Source organism: Myripristis murdjan, chromosome 10 (assembly GCF_902150065.1).
Source record: "Myripristis murdjan chromosome 10, fMyrMur1.1, whole genome shotgun sequence".
In the NCBI taxonomy this organism is placed as follows: domain Eukaryota; kingdom Metazoa; phylum Chordata; class Actinopteri; order Holocentriformes; family Holocentridae; genus Myripristis; species Myripristis murdjan.
Window position 1 is genome coordinate 25,468,413 of NC_043989.1, and position 13,525 is coordinate 25,481,937.

The 13,525-nt window shown below is 43.6% G+C and overlaps 1 protein-coding gene across 2 annotated transcripts in view; it reads left to right on the forward strand.

Annotated features, from left to right (window-relative positions):
• The window catches only part of macrod1 (mono-ADP ribosylhydrolase 1), a 103,338-nt gene that overhangs the window by 52,405 nt on the left and 37,408 nt on the right, over window positions 1-13,525 (forward strand). For both annotated transcript variants that reach the window (XM_030061592.1, XM_030061591.1), the window contains exon 4: window positions 9,028-9,057. In XM_030061592.1, coding sequence (XP_029917452.1) covers window positions 9,028-9,057 — 30 coding nt within the window. The remainder of the gene's footprint in view (window positions 1-9,027; window positions 9,058-13,525) is intronic.

The following is a 13,525-nucleotide window of genomic DNA, read 5'->3' on the forward strand; positions in this document are numbered from 1 at the left end:
CGAGCAGAAGCCCTCCCCCCTTTCCATTTCCGGCATATGTTCCTTGTAGCATGAAACAAGACAGAGAAGGTAAACACAGAGCTGACGGCCAAATCTTTCAGCCAGCTTCTGTGGCAACATAACAGTTTACATTCGACTTCTGTATTTAAAGTGGTGCTGCATATGTTTAAGGTGTTTATTAACTAGTAACAGTATGTTTGCATGTCTTTATCGAACGTGGATTTGATCTTCACTTCATTGGCAACTATAATGGAAGAACAGGTGAGATGTGCTACTCATGAAGCAGGACGTTGCTGCATTTTGGTCCTACCGTTTTCTTCTGACAAGTGAGAATATAGCCAGTGCATGTTGCTCTTGTATGTCCGTCTGGGTTTGTAAGCTCCTCCCTCACCTAGTCATGATTTGACGTGGGATTTGACTGTCAAGACATGCTGGCGCCTCCTTTTGAGAAATCGAAAGCTCATAGCAGAGACTGAATCTTCGACTTGAACTGAGATTATGTCCGGAGAGGTTATACTCTCCAGAAGTATTGATTCAGCTGTGAGGTCAAAAGTGAAATTTGATTGTTATTTTTGGGCAGTCATGCCTGATCTTATTGTGGATTCAAATGCTGTCGAGGCTCAATCAGATTGAAGCTGCTTCCTCGTATGTGGATGAACCCAGCACCAACATGGAGGCAGCTTTCGCTTGTTTGAATTTATTGTCATTTGAGACTAGATATCACTTGGGATTTTGGATATTGTAATGTGGCATTAGTGCTGTTTTCTTGGTTTTAAAGGCTGCGTTACAGTAAAGGGATGCAATTTTATCAACTTACTAGATGGTCCTAGCTGTGTTCACATTCCTCTTTTTCAAAAATCTCTTTTGTGTAAATATCTTACTCAAGCACCAATAGTCATCCGTACAGTATCATCATCATAGTGATATTTGGTTTTGTTTGTGCTGCCCAGCCCAACTGGTGTACAAGTATACAGTGGACTCTCGTCCTGCGGGGCTGTTGGGAATCTGTGTCACTTTAACAGTGAATACTTAAGCAGTGCATTTGCAACAAGCCTTTCGCACAAACAAGCCAACGAATACACAGAGCCTGGCAGTGTTTATAAATGCAAATGCTTTTGCTAAACCCAGGACAAAATATTTAAAAAACTACTGAAAGCAGCATACTTTTTTCCTGTGTTGTCAATCAAATGTCTAGGCATATCTCTGTTATACGTGATGAGGCTTTCTGCATTTTGATATTGAATATTCCACAGTCCTGTTCATCACATTGCTCACAAATGCATGTCAAAATCAGTATTAATGGAAACATTTATAGCTGAAATCGATTTTGCCTGTCACTGTGTCATACGTTTGATGCTGGATGAAACATCCCAGGACACTTGACTGTGTTCCTCTTCCTATATGCTGTGGCTGATGTGGCCCCGGGGCTACATAATTCATCATAAACTGTTGTGTATCGCGCTTTTACTTGCCGCAATTATTAATTGTACAACTCGTCATTATTAACAAGGTTCAATTGGATTTCATTTTATTCCATTCAGAGTGACCACAGAAGGAAATTAGCTGCTCCCATTTGCTAAATCAAATCAGCGCTCTTGTCTCCATTTATTGGCTATTCCTAACGAGGGTCATGCTCATTGCGCAGTGCTCTGCTCATTCATCTCTGTCCACATCCCGTCTTTCTACATGACTTAGGCTGATATGCCCAAAATGTGCTGAGCTGCTCAGGTTGCCTTGGAGAGCGAGAAGGAGCCCAGTGTTTTCAGCCTCACATGAGAAATGACCAGATATGATTGATTAACTGGCTTCCTCAGCCCAGCAGCGGGGTAACACTGTAAAGACCTCACAGAGAGGCCAGTCTGTCTCCAAAGTCCAAAAGCAGGAGTGTCAGTTTATTGGCTGCCGCTTGTAAAACTCGTTTCAAACCAGACGGATTCAAACAAGTGCAAAATTGTGCAAACTTTCCTCGGGTGTTTTCTGTCACACCTTGAATTTTTATTCCAACTGATTCACCTCAAGAGGCATCACAGCGTCCAGCATGATGATGTAATACAGTGGCCGTCTCTCTGTCTACACGGCTCCCATAGGCTCACAGAAATCAAAGTAACAGCCTTGAGGTAATGCACAGATCTATTACAGTGTAACCATATGTGAATAAGGACTGCAGGAAGCATGAAAACTAACTTAGAGGCTGTGTCTGTATCGACTGAAGGCACAAAGGAAAATCCCAAAAAGTGCAGTGAAGTAATTTCCCTCCCCAAATCATGAGAATATCGGCATTTGAGCATAAATTTAGGCACCATCCTTTTAGCCGTAGTTGTGCAGCCCAACATCGGTGCATATTTATACTGTTGCACTGGGTGGGGCGACCCTCGGCTAATCCTCTGACATGTTGGTTAAAAACCTTTGCAGATTCCACGGTGGTTCATCACTGCAAACCAAATCGGTTTCTCTGCTCAATTTCCGCACATTCTCATTGGGTCAATTTCTTTGACGTCAGTAAAAATTTCAATCAAGAAATCTTTTGAGTGTTTATATCATTCCTCGGCTGAGACGGTGTTTCAGTTCAGACTCTCCATGCTTATTTAGCAAGCCTGTAATCTTATTTAATTTTAAATCAAGGTGTGGAGCCACGTCTGCATTTATCCTCCTCTACGCCAGCAGCTTCGTCCTTTTTTCCATAAGGACGCGGGCAAATTGATCGGCATGCTCAAGTGGACAAACTAAATGATGGCTTGAAATTAAATGACTGGAAGAGGTATAATGGTGTTTAGGACGAGTGGGCAGAGGATGGAGGGATGAGGGAGAGAGAGAGAGAGAGTGAGAGCGAGGGGCAGACATGGGGAAGGGAGGAATACACAAACAGGTTGCACTGGGGCCTGGGGAATAAGGGAGAGAGGGCGAGGAGTGCAGAGAGAGAGAGAAAAATAAAATGCAAGGAGGGAAGCAGCGAGGATGGAGGACCTGTTTACCAACCAGCTCCTTGCACAGTACAGGAGATTTCAGTCTGCCAGCACCTAATTTTTAGTGTTTTCAGCGCTATTGTTACTCCTGACTTCCTCATACCTCCCTATTGTGTGCTAATCCCTAAGTGTGTGCACACCACACACACACACACACACACACACACACACACAGGTGCTTAATGCCAGACTTCACAATAAGCCAAACACCAGATGAGGTCTCCCTCCACCTCTCCCATCGCAGCTTCTCAACTTCTTCCTCCTCCTTCCTCCACTGTCAAACCAGGCTTTAAGTATTTCACTCTTGTCCTTCACCCGTGCATCAATCTGTCCAGCCCCTCCGTCCCTCTCTCCCTCTCTCCCCTCTCTCCTTTTCTCCCTCTCCCCCTCAGTGATTACTTACCTCCCCAGAAAGAAGAAGTACACTCCATCTTGTTGTTTTATGTTCCCAGAAATTTTAGTCCTGCGTCTCTCCCTTCTCCACCCTCACCTCTCTTTCACTTCGTCTCTGTCTCTCTCACTCACTCACTCTCTGTCACCCCTCCCTCCCTCTCTTTCTCTCTCTCTCTCTCTCTCTCTCTCTCTCTCTCTCTCTCTCTCTCTCTCTCTCTATCCCCAAGCCCTTCTTCCCTCCCCTGACACCTCACTTTCTCCACCTCCCTTCCTACTTCTCTCTCTCTCTCTCTCTCTTCCACCCACCCTCCCTTTGTTTCTGCCCCACCCTCCCTCCTTCACCATCAACTTAGCCTCCCTCTCCCCTCTTGTCACCCTCGTTCCCTGTGTTTAGTGGCATAACTTACCACCCCCGCCCCCCACCCCGATAATTGGTGAGCCTCAGTGGCAGATGTTAGTATGCTTTATTTAGCCGCTCAGTATTAACTATTCCTATTAATGATGAAATATCAATAAGAAAAAGCTACTGTGCATTTGGTGCCCCTCGAGAAAGGAGTTGTGTGTTTATGTGTTTTTTTGTTGTTGTTGGTTTTTTTTGTTTTTTTTTTTTTGTCCGTGCAACAGTTGTGGCCGCTGCGTGGGCACACACACACACGCGCAAACACACAGCTCCACTACCCTCAGCCAGGTAGAGGGTACATTTGGGTTTTAACAGATGGTGAAACACTTTCCCTTGAGTATCGACATTACTCTCTCCCTCTCCGCTCTTTCCCCCTTTCTCTCTCTCTCTCTCTCTCTCTCCCGCTCTCTCTCTCTAATTAACTAGGTTTCAGTAACAAACCTTTGGGCTTTGGCGTTGCCATGGCTACCCTAACACTGAATCTTCACTGTCTGCATTTGTATGTGTGTGTATGTGTGACTGTTCGCAAGTGTGGTGTGGGTACGTGCCCAAGTCTGAGCGTTGGTGCCCCTGTGTGTTAAATTAATGCTTGTGTGTGTGTATGTGTGTGTGTGTCTCCATGTATGTGAGTGCATGCGGGTGTGTCCGTGTCTCTGCGAGTGCATGATTATGCATACACATGAGTATTTTTGTTGCTTTGATGCTTTTGTCTCCCCACAAGGCTCACAGGCTGGCTCCGTCTCAGGCACCTAGCCCTGTATATTGATAGAAGATGGCCGTGTTACATGGTAGATTAATAATATATCAGAGGCCTATATTTTCTTATATAAGACAATTTTAATAATTATATAATCCCATGAATAAAGATTACGAGTGAGATGAATTTAAAGTAAGGAGCCCGCGATAGCCTGTGATACTTTAAATAATGAAAAAATCAATTCTGAACTTTTAACAAAGAAGGTAAAAGTTGAACTTGATTTTGAACTCGACACACCTCTCTGAGAGGCAGAAATGAAAATAGGATTTGAGATTATAGGGCAGCCAGCTGTGAATATAATTATGGACTCTGAGACAGATAAGTCCGTACTGTTCCTAGTACCTGCGATGAGTAAGTGTACAGTACACTACGCCGAGAGTAGCCCGTCATCCCCGCTTCAGTGTTTGATTAATTTTTAAGGCGGTACGTTAGATGAAAGCCTGAGAGGAAAGCGGTGAACAGGGGAGCGTGTTGTTGATGCGCCCTGAAGGAAGTTGGATCTCACATTTTTACCTTCATCATTATTATTATTATTATTTATATTAACGGACAGATACTTTAACCATTGTTTATTCCAGGGCAGTTATCAAGCTTGCTTTCCTGTTTGAACAGCATTGTGCTCAGTGCCGTAGTCCTTTACTGTTGGATCCTGCGCAGTTAAAGGAAAAATCCTCCTTAAAACACATTAACACTGTTTAAAAATAGCCACTGGCCATGTACCGTGCATTTCTGCGTCCATTTTGTCGTTTGTTGGTGTATTATTCTCAGTCTTCTTTTTAACTGGCCAAACCTAGATAGATATTTCCAGCACAGCTACAGTGGATATTAATAGCAGATTTTTTTTCCCCCCCCAGCTGTCTAAAACATCAACGATAAACGTCAGGGTTTGATGTCAGTCAGAGAGCAAAGGCTTCTTTCTAGACACAGCCTTCCACCCCATATGACATCTGTCACACGCGGAAAATGCTGTGTGATCTCAGGACACAGCCAAACCATGAGTGTGTTGTAAAAAGAAAAAAAAAAAAAAAAAAAAAAAAAAAACAGCGAACACTCTAATTGCAAGAGATGTGAATCAGCAGGGACCCCAGATATGTTACAATTCACAATATTTGCCAATTCAATATGTATTCTGGAACACAATTGGATTCTACAGTATTGTGTGATTTGGAATAATTCTCTTAAAAAAAAAGACACTGTACTAGGGAAAACAGCCAACTTTAATATTTCCAAATATGTTTTTTTTCTCATGTTTTTCTTGTTATTTATTTATTTATTTTCTTGTTGTCTTTTCTGCGGCACGGTTCGGATACAGCCGTGCTCTAACTCATCGTTACCCTCTAAATTATGAAAGCCAAACTTCTTCCGTTTCAAAGTGTGGAGGTGCAGCATGAGTCTCTGTGTTTTCACTCTTTAATTCCTGCGATGAAAGGTTTCATTCCCACAACCCGGAAGTAAATATTTGTTTGCACGGGTCACACGGCCATCTGCTGCATTCAAATTAGATTCAGCCGGCGTTGTTTTCAATCCCCGATGCCTTTTGGAGTTATGAGGTTTCTGCTCGGTGAGACGAGCAGCGAGCCTAGCCGTCCGGTGTCCCAGACGGGCTCGCCGGTGAACTCCACCTCCAACCGCACCATCATCACTGCAGTTTCGGTCCACTGCTCCCTGCTCAGGCACCACTGGCCCTTCTTCAAGCAGTTTTTCCTTCTTTAAAGCGGAGTACCGTTCACCATTCAGTAGTTCAGAAGTACATCATACAGCCCAGGGCTGTGTGATCTGCGTTAGTCAACATGGGTGAATATTTAATGAAGCCAGAAAGGAGAGGAACAAGACCCTAATTTGTGATGTCACTCTGATTTACAGCCTGCAGGTAATCAGCAATAAGATGAATAGCAGATTGACTTTGTGAGGACTGGGTTTTTATTGATTTATAGTTTTTCGTCTAGCTCTTACACCCAAATGAGCTGTGCTTAATGTTCATTGCAGGGTGTGTCAGTTCCAGTGTCTTCCACACTGTCACATTAGATAACTTTTACTGTTTTGTGTCTCTTTAAGTTTTTTTTGTACGCAGCTGTACACCAGACAGTGCTTCACGCATACAGAAAAGCACAGTATATTTGAAGGCTAAAATTAAGTGGGATTCTCCTTTAATGAGGCACAAGGGAAGGTGAAAAGGATTCTTGTGGGAGAACGACACCAACGGGATCCAGCTTCTTTTTTTTCTCTCTCTCTCTCTCTCTCTCTCTCTGGCAGGGTAGATTAGTAGAAAAACTAACTCGCCTGATACACTGTTGGAGTCCGTGCCTCGCTGGCACAATGCCTACTGGCAAAGTGTAACTAAAGTGGGAGATGTCCCTTGCGTTTTCAAACTTAACTTTGTAACTGTCCCTCGTAGAGAGATTACATGCTTATTAGATTCCCCTAACGTGGTCACAGCAGCCCAAATTTGATCTGTGAGCAAAGAAAAAATGGGGAAACATGATTTTTGTGATTTTACGGTTGGGTTTGAATTTGCTGAAAAGCGTTGCAGCAGTCCCCAGGCTCGCGCTGCTGACTCCACATATGTTTATGGATATGCGGGTGAGGAAAACACTTATATAACGCATATGTCAGAGACAGCCACAGCCAGCGTTATCACCCTGCCAGCAGTTTACACTCTTTTAAACATGCGCTGTGATTCTGTTCAGGATGAGAACTTGATACTTTTGGATATGCTGGTCAGCCAAGCTACAAGCATTAATTATCTACTTGCCTTGCTGCAAAAAGAGCTCATTATATTGTTATTTTATGTATGTTGACTCTTTTCAGTGGCCACCCCCTTGTTGTCCATGTAAAAAGTCCCGGTATGACTGACTTCGTTTGTAATTAAAAGACAAACTGAAGCATATGGCTGGCCTGTTCCTTCTCACACAGCTGTTTATTTTTATTTGGGATATAGCCTAAGCAATACGTCAGCTTTGCAGCTACAGATGAGACCCTGACTGGTATTATTTGATATTATAGGCTGATATTGGCTCGTCATAGCTGTATTGGCATATTGGTCGATACGCAGAAAAAGAGACATGCAAGGACAAGAGATCCCTGTAGAACAGTGTCATCGTTAAATAGTTTATCCAGCAGACGCCATTGTTTCCAGTAACTGGCAGCACATCAGCGGGCACAGTGTGTTACTGTGTTAAGATGTTTATTGTACAACTATATATATCAAACCCCCAGGACATATGTTTATTACAGCTGTTTGTCGATGATTCCTAGACACAAATTTGTTTGTAATGCATAAATGTAATATCATGATATGGAACCAGTGCTTTCTTTTCCTGGTTTTAAAGGCTGCATTACAGTAAATTAATGCAATTTTCTGAACTATCACTGTTCTAGCTTTTATTATTTCTGTACCTACTTGAATATCATATCCACATAACGGATGAATGTTTGTCCAAAAATCTCTTGTGTGTAAGTAGTTTATGAAGTCATCCCTACCACATTGACAAAATATTAATATCAAGGTGTTTGGTTAAAGATATCATGATAAATGAGGGCTCATCGGTGGCTCACCATGTGGAGTGTGTGCCATTGAATCCTAAGGCTAAGCCGTGGCAACCTGGGTTCAGGTGTTTTCCAGACATTTTGCTGCATGTCGTCCCCTCTCTCTGCCCTGTCTTTCCTGTCTCCCTCCACTGGGACTGTCTAACAAAGCAGAAATACACAAAAAATAACGTTGATATCATTTAATTTTGTCCATATCACCCAGTGCCAATATAAATTGTATATAAATGTATATCAAATGTATGGAAAAAAAAAAACAGCCAGTATATCTTATGTATCTGTGTAAATCAGCAGCCCCAAAAACCAGAATGGGACCGGCTCCACTAGCAATGCCACTTATGCCTATTGAGCTGTGGATCTCCATTCTGCTTGTCAGGCCAGCCATTTAATCAAGGACTGTCACACCTGTAACATCAGGTGGATGCAGTCTGCTAACTGGTGGGATAGAAAAGCAGCCGTACTCTGAACGGAGAGCGACTCTTATAGAGGAGGAGGAGTGTCGTTACGGCGACAAGAGCCTGGTGAAGGAATTCACCAAAAGCAAAAATGTTACTATGTAAGTCGTCATAGAGATACTTCATTAAATGGAAAGCTGTAGTTTCTGAGGAGCACAGTGCCGTGTGTTGAGGGGTATGAATGGGTCTTAACAGGCGGGGTCAAAGGTCAAGATGGTGTGGAGCACAATCACATGTTGCCTCCCGCCTTCATTTCCAGGTGGGGTGACCTCGTGGGCCTCGGAGGGCTTTGTGGGACTAAGCAATCTTCCTCTTTAACCACAAAAGGGAGGGTTTGGACGGTTGTATGACAGAATGGAGGGACTGAGGGGCTGCAAAGAAGCAAACAAACCGAGCGCCGCGACCTTGAATTAAGCAGAGGTCAATCTAACATGCCGGTGTGAGTCGGAACGCGAGAAAAGGAGCGCACTTTTTTCATACTCATTCTCTGTTTGTGTCTCTCTTCTCTTTCAGCCAACAACACTTTACTTGGAGGCGGAGGAGGTAAGTCACATATATATATATATATCTATGTGTGTGTGTGTGTGTGTGTGTGTGTGTGTGTGTGTGTGAGTGAGAGAATGTGTTTGATGTGCTATGTGTGTCGTGTCTGCGTGTTTGAAGCCCCTACATCTGTGTATGCGGTTGTGTCTGGATTCTCCTTTGTGTTTCGAGGTTTAGGTCTTTGTTATGGCAGGTGTGTGTGTGTGTGTATTTGCATGCTTTGTGTGTTTGTGTGTGCGTGTGTGCGCGCGCATGCAGGTGCAAAGTCGATAGTTCATAATTTATGGGTGTGGAGTGCTGTGGATATAAACAGTCATTTTTCAGTGTATTGTTGACTCAGTGCTTTGTGTGTGTGTGTGTGCGTGTGTGTGTGTGTATGTGTGTGTGTGTGTGTGTGTGTGTGAGAGAGAGAGAGATGTTGGAAGTCCATGGCTAATCAATACTTGTAATAAATCTGTACCACTAATGCTGCACCCTCACCCGCTAAAATGCACACAGTTTCTCAGACTTATTGCGTGTGTCTGCATGTGTGTGTCTTCATCTGCGTGTGTGTGTGGGTGTGTGTGTGTGTGTGTCAGTGCTTGCAAATTTCGGTGCTAGCATGTTTGCCTGTGGTCATTCTCTTTGTCTTCATTTGGCCAAGCAGGTTTATCTCTCCAGTCATTTCTAACCTTCCAGCTGCGTGCGTCTGTGTTTCAACTTTTTGGTTTCCATGGTGACGTATCTAGTGCCCGCACGTACGCGTTCGCGTTGTACACGCATATGTCCATCCCTTGCAGTACCTTTCCTTGCTTCCATGTCCAAAAAGCTACATGTGAGCAGTGCTCGCTGTGAAGTGCTCTATTGAAGCAGTATGTCCTGAACTTAGACGCGCACGCACGCACACACACACACACACACACACACACACACCGCCCCCGCCCTGGCTCACACACACCAGCTGAGCCCCGAGCCTTATAAATGGACTGCACTGCCTGTGGCTTCAGACACACACACACACACACACACGCTTACAAACACCTCGAGATCTACAGCATCGTTTGATGTTAGCCTGAAGTCTCAGATGGCTCGACAAAGACAGATGGTTTCCAGAGAGCCCGTGTGTGTGTGTGTGTATGTGTGTGTGCATATTCCCATGCATTAAGAAAAAAAAAAAAAAAGACGTTGTGTTTATATTATTCGGTGCAGTTAAATTTTTAACATTTGCATATTTTTTGATTTACCCGGTGAGGTCTGTTAATTAACAAATTTCCAGCGACGGTCTGGTTTAGGCCACCGCCGTCTGCATCTGTCCTCGTATCTGCCTTTGTCAGTCTTTTTCCACTCACTGCCAGTCTCTGTCTCAGTCTCTCGCTCCATGAGTTCATCCCTCTCTCTCTCCTGCTCTCTCAGTGTCTTCCTTGGGGGTTTGCTAAGGCACATAGAGCCTAGAGTAAGTGTTAATTAGAGAGAGGTAAGGAAAGAGGCAGGGGAAAGAGTGGAACAAACAAGAGAGAGACGGGGAGGGAAATGACGGTTACACCGAGAGAAGGAGGGAGAGGAGGGTGATGAAGGGCCAAAAGTGTGTGTGTGTGTGTGTGTGTGTGTGTAGGAGGCAGGAGGGGGTGGGGGGGTGCAGGGGGAATGGGAGAAGGAGACAGATTCATGAGTAGAGAGGACAAACCAGACGCAAAAAAAGTCGCTCAGTACACAATGCGTCTCCATTACTTCAGATCCCACTCGACACCGTGCAGCCAAGTGTTTATTCATTCAGCTTTATTTATGAGTTGTTGTTTCATCAAAGGTGAGGCAACAAAAAGTCTTTACAGCGCTTTGCTGCTCACTCTCAAGGGTACATGGGTAAATGTCATTCACTCAGATCAAACGCACACCTGCCGACATTATTTTCACACTTGAAACTGGAGGGCTGCGAGCTCAGGCGGCACATCAACAACACGCTCACGGGCAGGAAATTAACCGTATTTCATGTCCGCTGGCCACAGTTGCTCATTTATTCTCCCGCTTATCTGTCATTTGAGCGTTTTACCAGCTCGATTGATTTTCCAAAATAGAAATGAAATCCCAGATGGTGATTGGAGGTTTAATCAGTCACGCTGTTATTTCGCTGCTTCTCACTAGCCCTTGAACACTCCAGCTCTTTTATATATTGATCATTTCTTAGTTGAATTCTGACTGAATGCCATCAAAACCGCGAGCCAGGATTGACACTTTGAAGTTAGTCAAGTTGGTTCTTCTTCTAGGTCACCATATGTCAGTATCTACCTCGGGGATGTGTGGTGAAGTGCTTTTTTTTCTGCAGGTTTGCAGCTTAACATTCAACATTCAACTTCTACTAAATCATTTTTTTTAATGTAATCATAAAACTGGCAGATTAGAAATGTTTGTGCGAACAATTAAAGGTGAAATAAAAAATTTAACAACTTTAAGCCACTGATCCTCATGCATACTTCATGAAGGTTGACTCCAGCACTGACATCGGGCGCAGGTGAAACGTCAGCAGTTTATAAAGCCAAAGGTATTAGCTGTTTGAGAGGCATAGTTTTACAAGCTACCAATAACTTCACACTGGAAGTAGTTGAACGACAGTAAAGCGACCCTCTGGCCAAGTTTATTTTGGTTAAACAATTAAAAAAGAAAAGTAAAGGTAGTCCAAATATCATATAAATTGCATCCATACCAGCAAAAATGCCATTTGTAGTGAAGTGTCCATTTGTTCACTTAAATATTCACTTTCCAGGTCACACAAAAAAACACCACAGCACTTCTGGGAAGGTGAAAAGAATGTCAGCTTTGGTTTTATATTCAATGCATCATTCATGCACCAAGCAGGATTCCTCTGATGGTCTGATAAGCTGGAAAAAAGCACGCAACATCTAAATAATTTGTGAATAGGTAACAACTTGTAATTTTTTGGACTGACTGATATCTCATAAATTCAGCTTCAGATGTACAAATTCAGAATCAGACTATTAAAAACTAAACAGTACAGCAATCCAGCTTTCTGGAGGAGTCATGATAACTAAACTTGTTCTAAACCAAATAATTTAATCTGGAGTTAGTAATGTAAAATGTTAAAAAAAAAAAAAAAAAAAAGAAAAAAAAATCCAACTATTATTGTCCAAATTTTTGGTAGTTTCAAGTGGTTAACTGCAAAAAATGACAAAAAAAATACACATTTTCTTGAGATATTGGCAAGTAACTACATAAAATATGATTTTAAACGCATGTACTGCAACACTGTTACTAGCCACGTCACAGCCCAGGACGCAATAAATAGGCGTAAAAACTGAGAACTGCAACCTTAGATTTTAGTCAGGGCTGAACACATATTTTCGAAACATTTTTTTTAAACCTTGAGCCTCACAGTCTGAAACAGGGGTCCATGAGCATTATGTTTGACATGGAGTTCAGAAGCCAGATCTCTCTCTCCACTAACGCTGTGGCAGGGCACTGAACTTGTCTGACTCAGCTGTTGTAAAGTGGGGAAACAATAAACACCCAGTCTGTGATTTCAGTATATGTGCAATCAGTCTCAATACACGATGGGTTTCAAACTGTGGGAGGTTGATTGGCACCGTCTCACATGTACACTAGTTCTCGTTTTCAGGGTTTTCAGCCTAGGTGGAACGCCGACGCCGGACTGTCTGTGATGCGAAGTGGGTTTGGGGTGGACACCCAGTGGAGTCGACTGCTGCGTGCCTCTGGAGCTGAAGTAGAAATCATGGTTCCCTTGTGAAACTTCCTCTTGAGTCAGACGCGGTCAGACACTGATGTCAGCTCCATAGAAGAACGGCAGAGTCCCCCATTAAGTGCTATCACAGCAACTCATCTGCAGTCAGACGTGCAGAAAGAGGAATCGGCTACCCATACCCCACACCTGCTCTGATGATGTGCAGCACTTGCATAACAATAACTGATCTCTCTCTCTCTCTCTCTCTCTCTCTCTCTCTCTCCCTCACACACACACACACACACACACACACACACACGCACACACACACAAACAGGCATACGGCTGCTATCAGTGAGCCTGCTCTGGGGAACAGAGTGCACAGGATGTGAACCAGCCATGAGGACACAGCTTGCACATGATTGGTTTAGGTGTTTTTTACGACATCCGGACCCAATGCACAATAGATGAGCACGATCCCAATTAAAATTTCATCCACTTACATTTTTTAATTCACTCTATGAAAAAAAAAAAAAAAAAAAGGGAGAGAGGAAGAGAGTAAAATCTCCCAAATTGGGCTCCTCGCAGACGTGAAAGCGGAGGCTGAATTGGTGTGTGCTGACTTCTCTAATCAGTCCAGTGAAACGGGGATGGAGGTTTGGGACGCAGTATTGGAAGTCTCTGGGTTGTGGTCCCTGGGATTGTGCAGCCCTCTCTTGCTTGCTCCGTGTCTGGGTGAAGAGAAAAATGCTGGCGGAGGATAGGCTGCCTGCCCGCCTTTCAGAACAAATGAACAAG